This window comes from Manis javanica, chromosome 2, assembly GCF_040802235.1.
Source record: "Manis javanica isolate MJ-LG chromosome 2, MJ_LKY, whole genome shotgun sequence".
In the NCBI taxonomy this organism is placed as follows: domain Eukaryota; kingdom Metazoa; phylum Chordata; class Mammalia; order Pholidota; family Manidae; genus Manis; species Manis javanica.
The window spans coordinates 1,503,851-1,520,737 of record NC_133157.1 but is presented as its reverse complement, the minus strand read 5'-3'; the positions used below and the strand labels follow the sequence as shown (position 1 = coordinate 1,520,737).

At 64.4% G+C, this 16,887-nt stretch overlaps 1 protein-coding gene across 1 annotated transcript; it reads left to right on the top strand.

Annotated features, from left to right (window-relative positions):
* The first annotated feature begins 1,343 nt into the window (after positions 1 to 1,343).
* Positions 1,344 to 9,764, top strand: LHX3 (LIM homeobox 3). Its single transcript, XM_037008304.2, has 6 exons — positions 1,344 to 1,431; positions 5,444 to 5,615; positions 6,251 to 6,453; positions 7,070 to 7,221; positions 7,290 to 7,461; positions 8,322 to 9,764. Exons 1-6 carry the CDS (start codon positions 1,344 to 1,346, stop codon positions 8,738 to 8,740), a joined length of 1,206 nt encoding a protein of 401 aa, XP_036864199.1. The 3' UTR covers positions 8,741 to 9,764.
* Positions 9,765 to 16,887: the final 7,123 nt, after the last annotated feature.

The following is a 16,887-nucleotide window of genomic DNA, read 5'->3' as shown; positions in this document are numbered from 1 at the left end:
AGACACAGAACAGGGGGCCTCCATTCCCTGCCCAAGTCCATAACCTGGAAATCGGAGACTACAGAACTCGTATTGAACTGGAGGCTTTTTGGAAGACAGCCCAGGGGTCGGATGAAAGGGAAAGGTGGGAATCAATTATAGATCACCCTCCTGGGGCCAGTCTGGACCGAGATGCGACCAGACAGCACCCTTCGCTCCACACCGGAGAGAAGGGGAATGTGGACAGCGACTGGGGTAATGGGACAGCATCCAACATGCACAAGAGAGACACCTGTTCAAGGGACCCTCAAGACCCCCAGCTGGGGGACCCAGCCTCCCCTAGCCACCAGCCACTCAGTTCCAGGCATCAGCTGTTACTGGATGCAGCTTTCCTAGGCCTGTGGGGACAGCCAGGAGTGCGTCTCGTACCCGAGGGCTTTATACCCACACCAGTTTGCTGCCTCAGAGTCTGAACTATTCATTTTGAGTCCTGTACCGTGCCCATATCTGCCCTGTTTTGTGGTGGGGAGGTGTCTCTGGAGTCACCTTTCCAGCTGGGCAGTGCTGAGGCTGGTAAGTAACCCCCTCCTTGGCTTTGCTCAGGCAACCCTTGGTGTGCCCCACCCGCAAGCCTGCGGCTATGTGCTGGTGTTGGGATAGACTCACCTTTTGGTAACCCCTGTACAAACCCAGGGACTGGGAGCTCTCAGTCCTCGAGTCCCAGTAGTCAGTTGGGGGCACCCCTGGCTGACCTGAAGGTGTGTGTGGGAAAGGGGCCTGGGCCTCAGATGTGGGGGAGCTGAGTGTTGGGGTGGCGGTGAGTGCAGGAAGTTCTCCAGGCCAGTAGCGACAATGGATGCCTCTGAGCCACACCTGGGCAGGGCCTTGGGGGGCCTGGGATGGAGGCCTGGGCCCTGCCCTCCAAAAGGCTATGAGCAGGAACAGCAGATGGAGTGCCCGCTTGCGGCGAATCTCCGAGCCTTCTGGCTGGCCCGGAACTCAGTGGATCAGCACCCAAAGCTGCCCACCCAGGCTTCGTGGGTGGCGAGGCGGAGAGGTGGACGGAGGGACTGAAGTCCTAGAAAGGCGGGCCTGGGGGCGGGGCCAGGACCTGGGGAGGTGGGAGGCTGGCAGGGGAGGGGGGTCTGGGGAGGTGGGAGGCTGCAAGGGCCTCCTTCAGCACCGCGGACAGCGCCAGGGCCCGGAGGCTCCCCAGCCCAGACTCGGCCTCGGCCTCAGTGCGGACCGAGATGAGGGCGGCTCCCGCCCGCGGGCTGCAAGGAGCTCCCAGCTTTCCCAAGGGTTGGGGAGGAGGGAGGAGCCCGGCTGCCCCACTCAGGCCCTGACCCGGCCCAGAGACCACGATGCGGCTGGAAACGGAACTGGCGCTTTACCTGGGGCAGCCGGGGGCCCCGGCAGCCGCTGCCATCTGCACCTTCGGGGGAGCTCCGGGTAAGAGCCCAGCACCCGCTGTGGCCTCCGGTGGGGCAGGAGGGTCTCCAAGGGGAAAAACCGCAAGGGTAGCAGAAGCACAGGGGAGAAAGGGGCCCAGCACACAGACGGCAGTCGGGGAAAGTCCAGAGAGACCTGGATGGGACAGAGCCGGGAACAGGGGTGAGGGGAGACAATTCCTGCAGACCCCCATGGTTGGCAGAGGGGCCTGGAGCTCCCAGCGATGATACTGGAGGTCCAGACCAGCTTGCGGGCCCGGTTTGCTGCAGGAGGCCCCGGAGCAGAAGGAAACTCACAGTCAGTGCTGGGGGTGGGGGAGACGCGGCCGAGCGAGGGGCAAGTTCCTCCAGAGACCCCCAGCCCGGACCCCCCGGCCAGCCCAACACAGCGCAGCACTGACCGCTGGGCCAGGTCTCCTCCCGAACTGTCCTCCCCAAGGGCCATTCAATCGCCACGAACGTTGGGAAATAATAGCGTTGTTGGCTGGCCAGCCAGATGCTGGTCGAGTGGGGCCGCCACCGCCTCCAGCCGTTGCCCTCCTGCCCCTCCCCCAGCCAGACCACGCGCAGCCCCCCTGGGCAGGCCTCAGAGCAGCGAGCGCTCACGCGGCTGCTGGCCTGTGCGCCCTGTCCCTCTGGATGGCCGTGTACTGCAAAGCGAAGGTGTGCCGCCGGGGCTGCCGGGGCCTTTTCCCAGAACTGAGACTTGGGGTCTGCTTGAGCTGGGAGGGGCTCTGCTTTTCCTGCCCAGGTCCTTCCAGGCCGGCCTCCGTGTTAAAACACACAGACCAGGTGATTGGAGGCCATGAGAAAGAGGCAGGGTGAAGACAGGCCTCGCAGTGGGACTCCAGGTGAGGCACCTGGGACACCAGTGGGCTCTCTGTCAGCATTTCCAGGAGGCTCCTGCCCGCTGCCTGGATCCTCTGCCCTCGCCATACCCAGGCTGCTAGGATCCCGTGCTGCTGCCTTACTGTGGGTGACTGTGGGGGGCTGGCGCTGGCCATGGGCAGGGGAAGCTGCCCTGGTGTAGGTGCATCTCTCCATATTCAAGGCAGGGCAGTTCGTGCAGGCCCACTGATTTGGACCGAGGGCAGGCTGCTGGGAAACCAGGCTGCATTCTGTGCAAGCCTGAGGTGCCGGGGTGGAGGGGAGTGAAGGTGAACCCCCACCCCACCTTCCCAGCTCCATCCTCCCTGACCTGGAGTCTTGGCTGCAGGTCCAGTCCTGGACACTGGGCTTCCCTCCCAAGAATCGCCCTTTCCCAGTACTGGCTCTGGGCGCGGTTCCGACGGTGGGGTCCCGGAGCCTGTCAGAGCCCGGGGGTCAGAGTCGCCTAAGGCTCTGGGCCCACACTCACCCTCTGTGTCTCGGGTCTGGCTGACCAGACGATGTCACCAAACTTCTCAGCTCCCGTTTTCCAGCGGCGGTAGGATCCGGCTCCCTCCCTGACCTCGGTCCCAGGACCCCCACCCCACCCGCGCGCGTTCACCCCGGAGCCCAGTCCTCAGCCCGCGGCCGGTGCCGGGCAGGACGCTGCGGAGCCCGGGAGAGCGCCCGCGGGCAGCCCAGGCCGGGCTCCTCTCCTGCCCGTCCCGGCCCTCGGGCCAGGCAACCCGGGGTGGCGTCGGGCCCCGCGGGTCTCGGCGCACAGGCGCGTAGAGCCGGCGGACGCCCCCGGGGCGCCTCCGCGACCCCCGGCCCCGCCCCGCGCCGCGGCCCCGCCCCCAGGCCGCTCCGCCCTCCGCGCCGCTGGAGGCTCCGGGCCCCCCGGCAGCCCGCGGGCTCAGCGCCCAGCAGCGCGGGGATCCGCTCGGAAGCCGGCCGGGGGCCACCGGACGGTGACCTCCCCGGACCCCGGGGAAGTTCGGGCCGGAGAGCCGCGGCGCCAGGCGGCGGGACCCATGGAGGCGCGCGGGGAGCTGGACCCGGGTCGGGAGTCGGCAGGCGGCGACCTGCTGTTGGCACTGCTGGCGCGGAGAGAGGACCTGCGCCGAGGTGGGTGCCCGCGCGGAGCGGCTGCACCGGGGAGCGCGGACCCGGAGAGACCCGGAGGCGCAGGAGCCCGGCGACTGCGGCGGGAATGGGCTCGAGGGCCCGGGCATGGCCCGCCGGGGCGCCGCAGCGGCGAGTTGGCGTCAGGGCCCCCGGAGCTGCGCGGGGAGTGGTGCTGGCGCTGCACGGCGCGGGCTGCATGGGGAGCCCTCGGGGCCCAGAGCTGGTTCAGGAAGCCCCCTTCCTGATGGGGAGAGACGCAGAGGGCAACCGGGGGGCCCAGTCACCACAGGGCCCCTTCCCAGCGGAAGGGGGTCAGGCGCAGGGGCCAGGGTGGAGCTGGACCGCGCCGTAGCCCCTGGCCTCTGGGCACGCACACTCACCCGCTTTGCCGGCTCGTGGGCCGTTCCCGAGCACCGTCCTGCGGGAAAGACCCCAACTTCCTGGTGGCATCAGGCTTGTCCCCAGCGCTTTGGCTCCCGGAAAACCGGGGCCGTTCTATGCGGGCTCCGGGCGGCGGGACCGCAGGATGGCAACGGAGGCGGCCCTGGAGGGGTGGGGAGGGGTGGGAGAGGCGTAGCTGGTAAAGGGGTTCCATCCAGACGGTGGGGTCTCATCCGCCCCCTACTTAGTTATTTATTTTCCGCCGGTCCCTGGGAGGGGCTGGCCGCGGGGCTGGGTGGAAGGGGCGGGCGGGAGGGGAGGCGGGCTTGAGCGCGACGGCTCAGGGGGGCTGGCGGGGAGCCGGCGCGCGGCTCTCCCGGGCCCCGCGGGCGCAGAGGGTCTGAGACCTCGCCGAGGCCGGACTCGCCATGCAGCGTAAGGCCGGGGCGCCAGGGCTTCGCGGGGAGCGCGGGGTCGCGACGGGATTGGTTTTGCCCGACGCGGGTTCCGGGAGTGGCGCGTCAGGCGCTGTCCCGACCACGGTGCTGAATGCGGTCTGCGCGGGCCAGTCCAGCCACCAGCTCTAGGCTGGTGTCCCCGCCGCCGTGCCATCGCTGCCTGCGATGGGGCCCGGGCGCGCCGAGGATCCCCGCGCTCTGCATGCGGTGCCGCGGTTTTGCCCGACGCGGGGCCGCGTCCTTCGCTACTTTCTCTCGGCTGCGGGGGACGGTCGGTCTGGGCTCTCTCTGGGGGGCCAAGGGAAGCCCTTCTCCGGTCCTCCCAGCCGGTGTGGGACGGGCCCGGATTGGGAAGGGTCTGCGTAGGCCAGGTGGGCACGGTGAGGTGGGTGCGGTGACCGTGCAGGCTGCAGCTTCTGCTCCCGCCCGGAGGCTTTTCTAAATTCACAGGGAATCCTCCCCTCCCTGAGCGACCGGTGAAGCCCCTCCTGGGCCTGAGGCTCTCTCAGGCCACCCTGCCGTCCCCCAGCCCCCTTCCCCTGGGGGCCTGCGGTCCAGAGGAGCAGACCCGCGGGGGTGAGCGTTGGGGTGACTGTGACTGTGCTCTTGGCCTGAGGACGGCAGGCCCATCTGTCCAGTCTGCTCACGAGTACCCCTCGGGCTGCCTAAAGACAGGAGGGCACCACACGTCACTTCGTTGGCCTGCAGAAAGGGCCACGAGCCTGGGAGGTCATACTCACACGAGTCTCTAACCACCATGATGCTTAATTGTGCGAAGCAATGAGGACCATGGGTGACGGGTGCCGCACGACGCACGTGCATCTGGCCCCCAGGTGATGGTAGAGAGCCCCCGGGGCCTGATTTTCACTTGAGCTCAGTGATAGACAACGGTGTGCACTGGAGACGCTGGCAATTGACGCTCTCTGGCCTAATGAAGTGGCCTGGGTACCTTCTTGCTCCCGGGCATGTTTCTAAACCCAGTCCGGTGTTCCGGTTTCTAGCCGCGCTGGTGCTGGCACTCCCTGCCCTTGGGGAGCCAGGCAGCAGCTCACGCTGGCTAAGGAAAAGGGCATGCAGGGGCGGGGTCCCCCTGAGCAGCCCTGGATCCGGGGACTGGTAGGAAGGGGACTGCCTGCTATGGCTCCTGCTCCGAGCGGTGCTCGGCTCCTCCGCCCACAGAGATCCCGCTGTGTGCCGGCTGTGACCAGCACATCCTGGACCGCTTCATCCTGAAGGCTCTGGACCGCCACTGGCACAGCAAGTGCCTCACGTGCAGCGACTGCCACGCGCCTCTGGCCGAGCGCTGCTTCAGCCGCGGGGAGAGCGTCTACTGCAAGGACGACTTCTTCAAGTGAGCGGCCTCGCAGGGCAGGGGCGGGCGGCCGGCAAGCAGCCCCACGGAAAGGAGGCCGAGAGCTGCCCCGAGAGGTTCCCCCGACCCCCACAATGACCGAGTCCCGAGCCTCGGGAGCCTGCATTTCCGCCCGGGGGCCTCCTCCCCCTGGGTGCCTGGGCCTGGCCGGCAGAGCAGAAAGAAACGTTTTGAGTAACTGTGTAAATCGTCGAAGCAATTCGATGAGTATCTCGTTCGAACAGATCACCCCAAGTTCGTAGGACTCTCCTGGACTCACTCCCTCTCACTTTTGGCCCTGTTTTGTCCTCAGTGTTGGGGAGGGGGTGCTTTCCTGGCTGAGGCTTCTGGGGTCTAAGGGACCTGCCCCGGGGCCCGGCCTTGCCCTCCGGATTCACCCTCCCAGTCCAGGAGAAGCGCTGTGTTCCCCGGCCTCTGGGTCACAGCCTTCTCGCCACGGCCGGCCCCCCGAGGCTCTGTGCAGCTCTGTGGGGGCTGCTGAGAGAGTGACCGCTCCCAGGCCTGAGCCAGCCTCCCTCCCAGAGGCGCCCGGAGCCCCCCTGCCGGCTGCTCGACCCGCTCGCGGCGAAGGAGCCGCCCGCGCCGCACTGAGCCGCGCCCTGTGCGTCCCGCAGGCGTTTCGGGACAAAGTGCGCCGCGTGCCAGCTGGGCATCCCGCCCACGCAGGTGGTGCGCCGCGCCCAGGACTTCGTGTACCACCTGCACTGCTTCGCCTGCGTCGTGTGCAAGCGGCAACTGGCCACGGGCGACGAGTTCTACCTCATGGAGGACAGCCGGCTAGTGTGCAAGGCGGACTACGAGACGGCCAAGCAGCGAGGTCAGCGGGAGGGGCGGCAGTCGCGGGCGCTGTCCGGCGGGGCCCACACTGCCTCGCCCGGGCCGCAGAAGGGGGCTGAGGTCGGCCGAGGGTCACGGAGGCGTCCTCGCCTCCAGCCCCGCTGCCAGGCACTCACTAAGGGGCGCGACTCCCCGCGCCTTCCCTCCAGGCTGGGGCGGGGGGGGGCGGGGGGGCGCCTCCATCCCCAGGCCCCGAGCGGAGACGGTGGCCCCGGGTTTGGGGACCCGCTCTCGGAAAGCCAGGCTCGGGGTCTGGCCCAGGAGCGCCGGGGGTGCCGGTCCAGGTCGCACGGATTACCACCCTCGCCCTAAACCCTTGCCCGGAAGGTCCGGCCCTGCCCGCACCCTTGGAACAAAGGCCCCGGGCGGGGAGGGGCGGGCGCCTGCCAGGGGGGCCGAGGCTGGAGGCTGCGGTGCCCGCGGCGGAGGCCGGGTACCTGACGCCCACCCGCCCCGGTGTCTCCGCTGCGCCCGGCGCCCACGGCCGGCCGGTGGCTGGGCTCCGGTCCCAGGGGCCGTGGGGTCCCCGCGTCCGGAGGGGGACAGGGCGCTGGGCGGCGGCAGGCAGGCCGGCCTGACGCTGCCCCGCGGTGCAGAGGCCGAGGCCACGGCCAAGCGGCCGCGCACGACCATCACGGCCAAGCAGCTGGAGACGCTGAAGAGCGCCTACAACACGTCTCCGAAGCCGGCGCGCCACGTGCGCGAGCAGCTCTCCTCCGAGACGGGCCTGGACATGCGCGTCGTGCAGGTCAGCGCCCCGCCGCGCGCCCGCCCGCCCCGCGCCCGCGGCCGCCGCTCACCCGCCCCGCCCCCCAGGTGTGGTTCCAGAACCGCCGCGCCAAGGAGAAGCGGCTCAAGAAGGACGCGGGCCGGCAGCGCTGGGGGCAGTACTTCCGCAGCATGAAGCGCGCCCGCGGCGGCGCCAAGTCCGACAAGGACAGCGTCCAGGACGAGGCGCAGGACAGCGACGCCGAGGTCTCCTTCACCGGTACGGGGCTCTCGAGGCGCGCCCGCGTCCCGGCGGCGGCAGAGGCGCAGCCGTCGGGGTGTCGCTGCAGGGCGCCTGGAAATCTGCTTCCCAGTCAGTGGCCTCCAGGTTTACTTTAAAAAATTCATTTGTAGACCCTGGCACCCCACCCCCAAGCCCTGCTGGTGGGCCGCTCAGGAGCACTGTTACCCCCGGTGGAGGACAGAGTCCCTCCGCCACATTGGCCCCCTTATCAAGCTTCCTCAGGAGGCCGGGGTTCAGCCCCACTCTGGCTCCCTGCCTGCCCGTGGCAACGATATTTATGAAAGTGGGCAGCAGAATTTTGGGCTGAGTGATTTAAAAGTCTGGGCTGCTTGGAGTGGGAGGGGATCTGCCCTCCTCTGTGGGACCTGATTATCTCGTCCCCTCAGCAGGGAGACCCCCCACCCACTGGTGCCCATTCTGGGAGAGCTGGTGTAAATGGTCGTTTTGACTGCATTGTGCCTTTAGGTTGCTTTCCCAGCCTCTCTGGGCCTCAAATAACTTGTCTGCAAAAACGGGGCTGTATCTGTGCCACCACTCCCCACCCCATGGCAGCCTTTAGTGTTCGCCCTGGAACCCAGGACCCCGGCCGACTATTCCTGGCCAGGAATGATCCTATGGGGATCCTGCCATTTCTCAGCCACCCGGAGAGTTTGAGCTGAGCAGCGCAGGGGTGGAGGGGGGCGGGCAGAGGGCACCCACAAGTTGCAACAGCACAAGAGACGCGGGCTGCACTGTTGTGTGACATGGGGGCAGGTCACCCCTGCAGGAGAGGTGCTGAGTTGGGACAGAGGTCGAGGAGTATGGGCACCGAGCAGTTCCCTCCACTGCCATTGCAGATGATCCGTCCATGGCCGAAATGGGCCCTGCCAACGGCCTCTACAACAGCCTGGGAGAGCCCACCCCGGCCTTGGGCCGGCCCTCAGGAGCCCCAGGCAGCTTCCCGCTGGAGCACGGAGGCCTGGCCGGTCCCGATCAGTACCGCGAGCTGCGCCCTGGCAGCCCCTACGCTGTGCCCCCATCTCCAGCTGCCCTGCAGAGCCTCCCTGGCCCCCAGCCCCTCCTCTCCAGCCTGGTGTACCCAGACGCCGGTGTGGGCCTTGTGCCTGCGGGGGCCCCGGGCGGGCCCCCGCCCATAAGAGTGCTGGCAGGGAACGGACCCAGCTCCGACCTGTCCACCGGGAGCAGCGGGGGCTACCCCGACTTCCCAGCCAGCCCTGCCTCCTGGCTGGACGAGGTGGAGCACACTCAGTTCTGACCGAGGCCCCGGCTCCACCGAGCCCGGACGTGAGGGGTGTGAGCCGCAGCTCGGCCTCGCTGGGGGTCTTGGAGGTGTGCTGTCCCTCTTTCCAAAGCCCTGGACCTCTGCTGGCAATAGGTGCCACGGGTGGCCGTGGGGACGGGATGAGGATGTCAAATGAGGGCTCGTTTCTGTGGAGCGCCCAACCCACAGCCCCTCCCTGGGGCAGAGGGACTGGCTGGCTGGCTCCTGTCCATGCCCACTCCTGGGACACAGGTCTCACCCGCCTGGTGGCTGCCCAGGAAGCCTTGTTTTGTAAGCAGATTTCTCCCTTTATTGACCCATTAACCGAGCTCTCGCTGCTATTTCCCGACATGAAATGTCACCCACCCAGGCTGGGCCTTTGCTCCAGGGCCCCACAGGCTGGGAGATGCTTTAATTTCTAAAATTAAAAAATAGTAACTGTGCTTTCATTTCCCAGGCTCCATATGTCTGCCTTTCTCTCCCTCCCCACCCCTACCACCCGCCCCTGCTTTAGGTCATCTGTCCAGAAGAGAGGGGGCAGGGGGGCTATGCCTGTGTCCTTCCCGGCTCCCTGGGGCCTCTCTGTGGCCAGCCCCCCTTCCCCAGAAGCCTCCTCACCCCTTCCCTGGGGCAGCTGGTTCTAGATCTTTCCTTCTAGATTCCACTGCCCTGCCGGAGACTCCCTGGGAGCTCTTCTGCTCTCTAAGCCCAGAAGAGGTTCCCTCCCGGCCCAGACTAAGTTTTCGTGCCCATTCCCCACCGTCACAGCTGCCCCCAGGACCTCAAAGCCCTGGCTGCACCCAGCCCACCAATTTCTGTTGCCAAACAGCCTCGGGGCTCTAACAGCCTGAGGGTGGGACGCTCCCAGGGGAGGCTGGGTGGGGGCTCCCTGGGGCCTGCGCGGCTGTGGCCTCCAGGCCCTTTCCTGCAGCAGGCCCCAGACACAAAGGCTGGCCGCCGGGAGGCCAGGTTTTTCCCTGGACCTGCAGCCCAGGCTGCCTGTTGGTTCCATGAGTGTCTGTGTCTTTATTTATTCTCTGACCATCGGTTCTTTCCAAGATGTTAATAAATTTGTCAATTACAGTCATTAGAGGGTCCACGTCTTTAGTTAGGCTGGAGGTGCAGGCAGAGTGAGCCTGGGGTGGGAGTGGTTCTTTGAAAGCTGGGAGCCAAATAGGCAGCTGCTGGCTCCATGCCAGGGATGGCACCTGGTGTGAATGGGGGGCCCCTGGTGTCCCTGGATCTTGGCCAAACTTGTCAGTGCTGGAAGATGAGCCACAACAGACTGTCCATCCACGGGAGAGGCCAGTGCCTGCACGCTCTGCCCTAGGAGCGGCAGAGGCTGGGGTGGCCAGGGAATGCGGGGGAGCACCAGGCTGGAATTCGGGGCTGGCACCAGCAGTGGGAAGGGACGGACTGGATTCACCTGGTCAGGACATTCGAGGCCTAGGGCACAGGGGTCTCAGCCCCTCCAAGGGGAGGGGTGAGACAGGTCAATGCACTTGGGGGGCCCACCTCACCCCCCAGCAAATGCTCCCTGAAGGGCAGCAGCCTGGCTGTTGTTATGTACTCCCCTCCATTAGATGGGGCATGGAGGTAGGGGAGGCCAGGCCCCTAGTGCAGGGCAAGGGGAGCTGGGCTCCAGATGAGCCCAGAGCAGGCGGGGACAGGCCGGGGGCCCCCATGCTGCGGGGGAAGAGGGCAGGAGGCAGGGGGCATGCTCCAGGCATCCCCCGAACCAGGCAGCCCGTGCAGATTCGGCCAAGTCATCCCCCAGACACACCCAGGCCGGAGCAGTCCCCACCAGCTCCGGTCGCTCGCCAAGGACCTGGAGCAAGTTGCCCACCTCGGAGGAATGTCACCGGCAGCCCCAGGTCCGCCTGGCCCCTTGGTGTCTAACAGACAGAGGCACCTGGGGCGGCCGCTGGAATGGGACGCCCGGTCCGGGAATGGGGAGGCACCTCAGGAGGTGTGGGGTGGGAGAAAGGGCCTGAGGGCCACTGCGTCTGGGGGGGCAGGACATCCAGGAAGAGCTGGCACTTGAGCAGAGTGGGGGTGGCCCATTAGGGACGGGAGCCTAGAGGCAAAGGTGTAGCGGGCAAAAGGGCACGGTGTCCTGGGCGGGGAGGGGTGTGCCCCAAGGCCAGGGCAGCCGGCTGCGGCCTGACAGCCCGTGGGGGGAGGTCTGCAGGGGTTGGTTTAGGCCATTACAGGGGCCAACAGGAGCCCCCAGAGGGGAAACCGCCCTGAGCCTTGGTCGATTCGGGGACCGAGAGAGGCACCCGGGCAGAGGGCCGGCGGCCAGGCAAGGCAGCGCCAGCGGGTAGAAATCCTCGGCGTTCCCTCCCCACCCCGTCCGGCCGCCCCCGGCCACCCGGGACCTTTTAGGGCTGACAGGTTAATAAAGTGCTAAGTGTCCCCGAGGGGCCCTCCACCCGTTGGCGGTTCCCGCCCGCGCTTTCCCCAGCTGGCGGCGCGTCGATAATCCAAGCGGGGACTCAGGCGGGCGCTCGGCCAGCAGACCCCGGGGCGGGAGGAGCCCGGGCCGCGGCCCGATTCTGGCGTGCGAGGAGGAACGGGGAGAAGGCGGGGCCCCTTCGCTCCTGTCCTGCCTGCAGGGGTCACCGGGGAAGGAAGACCCGTTTCCGCCCTGAGGCCGGGCAACCGGACGGAGCCCCCAGGCTCAGGGGTGTCAGCCCAGAGCAGGGGTCCCAGCGCCCCGACCCCCGGTGGATGGTGGGGGTATGCTAGCTCACTGGGGCCACAGCGGCCGGGTGGGGAGCACCCTGGTGGGATGTGGGACCCACTTGGGCTTGTTAACCTTTGAATTCAGCAGCTGTGTTATATTATCAAAGCTAAATACCCGAATGATGCAAATAATAATTTTGATCAATACACAAAAGCACTTCTTTCCTCTTAAGCATAAAATTCAAAGGGGAGAAATCTCAAAGGACCCTCCCAAGTTAGGGACAGCCCCCTCTCTCCTTGGGGATCTCCCCCCCCCCCCCCCCCCCCCCCCCTTGCTGCCGCTTCTCCCTCCTTGCTGTCTCCTGGGCTTATCTTGGGACTGGTCTCCCAGCCATGGACAGGAGGGGCTGGGGGCCCAAAGGGGGGGTGCCTCCCTGCCTGAGTAGCAAGACTATAAATCAGCGGTTTTCAAAGGAATCAGTCCAGAGCACTAAATCCCAGGGGCTGTAATGATCAATTCTTTGAGCCCATAATTGTTCAAATTACTCTTAGCAACATAAAACATTAATTTTAAGAAATTTAATAGAAAAAAAGCTCTTTAAATCCACAATGAGATAAATGACACCCAGCATTGCGACCTTTTTCCATACCTTGGTGACATTGAATAATCTGAGAGTTATTTACATTTTCATTCTTCGTGGGAAATGTTGACAAGCTTTTGGCGGCCAGCGAGGCACAGTGGTGCAGAGCCCCCTCCCCACTAATTAATGGGGGAGCTGCGACTTCCTGCCAGAATGTCCATCAGTCCGTGGGGAGGGGGGAGCTGTGCGCAGTACCCGCCCTCTTGGAGCGTATGCAACGCCACCTGTCTTCTACCATAAAAATATCCCCTCTGCCACCCGAGCCCCCTTCTGGGCCCTCAAAAATAGACGAGGCTAAAAAGCATGTCACGCTGCACCACGGAGCCCAGGGCCAAACCTGGGAGAAGACTCCGGATTCGGCAGCCACCACGGGTGCGTGTGAGTGATGGGCATGCACGGGTGTGCGCCGGCCTGTGCTGATGTGTCCCAGTGGGAGTGGGGGTCCCCCGGGAGGGGCGGCCACAGGCCCCCAGATGCATACACAGCCCTCAAGCCCTCACTTCCACAGGAGCCCGAGAGACTCTCAGGTGAACTGCTCAGCCAAGTTGCTGGAGGTCACCTGTTAGGGGAAGCACCTGGCCGACACCTGCGGAGCTAGGGTGAGGCGGGTCCAGCTCTCCCGCTCTGAGGAGTACACCCAAACGAATGGAAGACAGGCTCAGGGCCCATCCACTGCTCACAGCAGCCCCGTCCTCAATAGCCAAAAGGTGGGGCCTGCCCGTGCCCCGGAGTAAGTAGAGGCTAGAGAGGCGTGGTCCATCCAGCGCGGGGTGTCGCTCAGCCCCGAGCCGCACACACTCGCGGGCACCCGGCGAACCTTGGAAACAGTGCTGAGCGGAAGAACCCGGACACCAAAGATCACCTCCTAAGCAATTCACTGCATATAAAATGTCAGGAACGGGCAAATTCAGAGACTGAGAGCAGATTAGCGCCTGGGGTGAGGGGCGGCGGGGGTGGTGATGGCCGGTAATGTGCCTGGGTTTCCTTTTGAGGTAATGATGACTACACGCTGTGCGCTTTAAAATGTTTAATTTGGTGGACGTGGATCACCCAGTGTTAGGAAGGGGTCACACTCCCCCCGACCCCCAAGCAGGAGATCGTGCATTAACAGGGCGTGGGGGCCAGGGACCTTGCCGGAGGGCCCCCCTGCGGTCATGGAGTCCACGTCAGTGTCCCACCCACTCAGACGCTGCACTTTCCCCAGACAGGTCCCTGGGAGCCGCTCCCGCCCTGTGCCTCCTGGCAGACCCCCACCCCGTGGCCTCCTCCCCACCGCGGTTGAGCCGGCTCAGCCAGGGTGCTGTGGCATGGAGGGGAGACAGCCCCTCTGTGCCCAGTGTCCTGAGCTGTGAGGAGTCGGGATCCTCCCCAGCTGAGTACAGCTGTCCTGGAGTGAGTGACAAGACCGGTCATTAACAACTCACTCCCGCGCGGAGAAAGGGCTGGCAGGGCAGAAGATCTGCCCCAGACCCCCACTCCCAGGCACAGCAGGGGAGCCGGGACGCAGGGCGCTGCCCCCCCAGACCGGTGGCTATTTATGACGTGACTCTGTACCGTCCCCAGTCGAAAGTTCTACAGGAGGCCCCTGGCCATTGTCCCCAGGCTGGCCTGCCCTGACCACCAGCCTTGACTGACCTCCATAAAGGTCAGAGGTCACCTGTGATGTTCCAGGGTGACAGGGTGGCACACACCCTCTTCACACACTCTCCACCCCCCTTTTCTTTCTTTGCTTGGGTTATGATGCTTTCTGCAGACAGGGCGGGTGGCTTGCCATGGCCTCCCTGGGGACTGACTGGCATGGACCGGCCCAATGACAGGAAGGAACCGTCCCTGAGCCCCCATGTCAGCACCTCACAACACTGCTCTAGAAAACCGAGGCCCCGCAGGGCTCCTGAGAGGGGCTGGGGCACCCCTTACCCCAGGCCAGGCCATCCTGGGGGCTGCCCTGGGGACCTGGAGCTGTACATGTCCAGCCTTCTGGAAGATTCCCTGTTGGCGACCTCAGTCAGAGGCTTCTCTGTAGCTGGCACCCTGGACCCCAGCGGGGCCTTGGGGAGGGGCTGGCAGCTCCTCACTCCCTGACAAATGCTTTGTTCAGAGCTCCCGCTAATCTTCAGAATGACAAGGTTTAAAATTTAATTAGCAAGTTCCTCTTATGCAAACTCTCCTCATTAAACTAAGTGTTCTATTAGTTAAAATGAAGCCCAGTGGGGGCTGGGGCTGGATGAATGGCTGGCTGGCAGGGGCAGAGAGGGAACTTTAAGGGGGATATGGTGGCCTTGGTGGCTGCCAGGTGAGCCATAACTCAGGTGGGCCGAACCACCTGCCAGCCCCTCAGGTGAGGCAGGCGTCAGAGCCCGGGGGAACTGGCAAGGCCGTCAGGGGTTGAGACGTGTGCTTTGCTGTCTGCAGCAGGGGGTGGTGTCTGCAGGCATCTGAGAGACGGGTGGCTCTGCCAGGGCCTGTGGGTCGTCCTGCTCTGGGCCTTCCCCTGGGCCCCTCCCCTGCTGTCCCCTCTCCCAGGACCCAGGCTGTCCTGGCCTCCACCACGGGAAGGAGGAGGTGGCTCTCAGTGTTTATAAACGAATGCTTAGGGGGTTTTCATTGACACCAAAGCAAAACATGCTCCTTGCGGACAATTTGGGAAACAGGAACGTCCCTGGCCCAACGCACTGAGTCCTCCAACCAGAGATACCATTCGGTGTTGCTCGTAGCCGCCTTTTACACGCGCACGTGTGCATTTTGCTCTGGGACCGCATCATGCCAACCGCTTTGTGACCTGCTCCCTCTTCTCTTAGTGTCGCACCTTGACCGTTTCCCGGGCCGCCAAAGGTCCCTCCGGAGACGCACTCTGCCGGGGGCCTCATCTGAGGCTTTGCTGGCAGGTCCGGACCTTCCCCTCATTCTCACCAGGCTCCAGGTCCGTCCTGGTAGGAGGAGAGAGCTGGCCGGGCTGATGGGGCCCCATGGGCACAATGTGCCCTGCTCCCCGTGCCCTGGGTGCAGAAGTGCGGGCCCAGGACCCACGGGGCAGGGTTAGCATCATCCTTCTCCAGGGGCATCCCCCTGACCGGAGGGAACAACCCCTTGCAGCCTTCTTCTTCCTTTCTGGAATGTTCCCACACCAAGGCCAATCCTCATCCCCCCTCCACAATCGTCCCTGTCTCTGGCTGCGGTTCTGGCGAGCCTGTGGCCACCTCCCTGGCTCCCACCCCACCCTGAGATCTCCCCTCTGGCCCTGGGACCTGATTTGGTGCCTGGAGTTTCTTCCTACAGATCCGGGCACGGCTGCTGCCAGCAGAGGCTCCTGGGGCCCCACACAAGCCTTTACAACTGGGTGCCACGTCAGTGCGGTGGCTCGGCCAGGGGAGGGTGAATGTGACCGTGGGCTCAGGAAGGATCTGGAGGCAAATCTCTGTCCAGGAGCAGACACGGAAGCACGTCACTTCAGCGGAGGAGGGTTGGAGGCCAGGGTTAACATCGGCTGTGGGGCTTCCGGCTGGGCGTCTCTGGAGCCCATGGTGGCGCAGGGACCCAGGGCCACAGGAGACACCTGGAGCAGAAGGGGGCGGCCCCAGGTGGAGGGACAAGGTGGGCAGTCCCCTGTTTGCATCGGATGGGTGGCACTGCTGTCCTGTCGCTGCCCCTCCTATAACAGCGCCATCGCCACCTGCCCTCAGGGACAGTGCCCACCTTCCTTGCCCATGGCCCCAGGATGGCGTCCCCTGGACCCCACTGCCCCTCCGGGGGCAGGTGGGGGGTGCCCGGGCAGGGCCTAGGGAGCTGCAGCCCCCAACCAGGAGGCCTGACCTGGCCGCCTGCTGACCCGTCCTTTAGCAAACCATCTGAGGGGGTTGTCGGTGGAACCAGCCAGTCACTGGGCCTAGGGGGCAGCTGTGGGGATTGCGGAGCTGAGCAGCCTGCTGCCCCCTTCCTGTGCACACAGACTTCTGTTCCCAGAATGCTGCTAGTGGCCGTAACATTCCTTCCTGAGCCCCACGGTGTGCACACCCGGTGTTGCCCCACCACCACCAAGGCCGCATAGGGGGGTCTGAGGAAAGAGTGGTGTCGGGTCCATGGCTGCCCAGTGCTTTGAGGACACTCCCCTGCCCACGATATTTTGGAAAAGTTACCCCCAAACGGCTGCCTTTGTCTCCTTAGGAGCAGGCACACTAACTCAGGCCTTGTGAGGCCAATGTGGGGTGTCTCCAGAGGGTGGGCTTACAAAATCTGCATATTTGTGTTGGTTAAAATAGCTCAGCTTGTTTTCCAACTAAAATCTGAAATTAAATGACCGATTTAACCTTTTAGGTCACTCTCTTGTTAACTTCCTGAACTACATTGGAAACACTCTTAAGAAGGCTGAGAGGGGTCCTGGCCTGCGGGCTCGTTGGGATGTCAGGGATGCAGTGACTTAACGCTTGTAACTTACGGTCGTGACTAACAGGGAGGGAAAATACCGGGCTTGTTAAATGCAGTTTGAATGCGTAAGGGAATTGGATTCAGCTGTGGAAGTGCCGCATGTTGTTCACAGAATTCTCTAAGCTTCATAACAGAATCATATTTGTAAACAGAACTTAGAAACTTGGCTAACAGCAACGTTTTGAGTTACTTGGATATGAGACGAACCAAAGCAATTGTGGTGAATAATCTTTTTCTGTAAAAAAGAAATCTAAAAACAAGAAAGAACATCGAGAGCACAGACTACCGATGTTTTGCAAATTGAATTTTCATTGCTCAACTTCACACAGGGGGCTGTTGGGTCCCCTGAATGTCCTCTGGGTGTGGGATGACCGATGCCCATCCTCACCC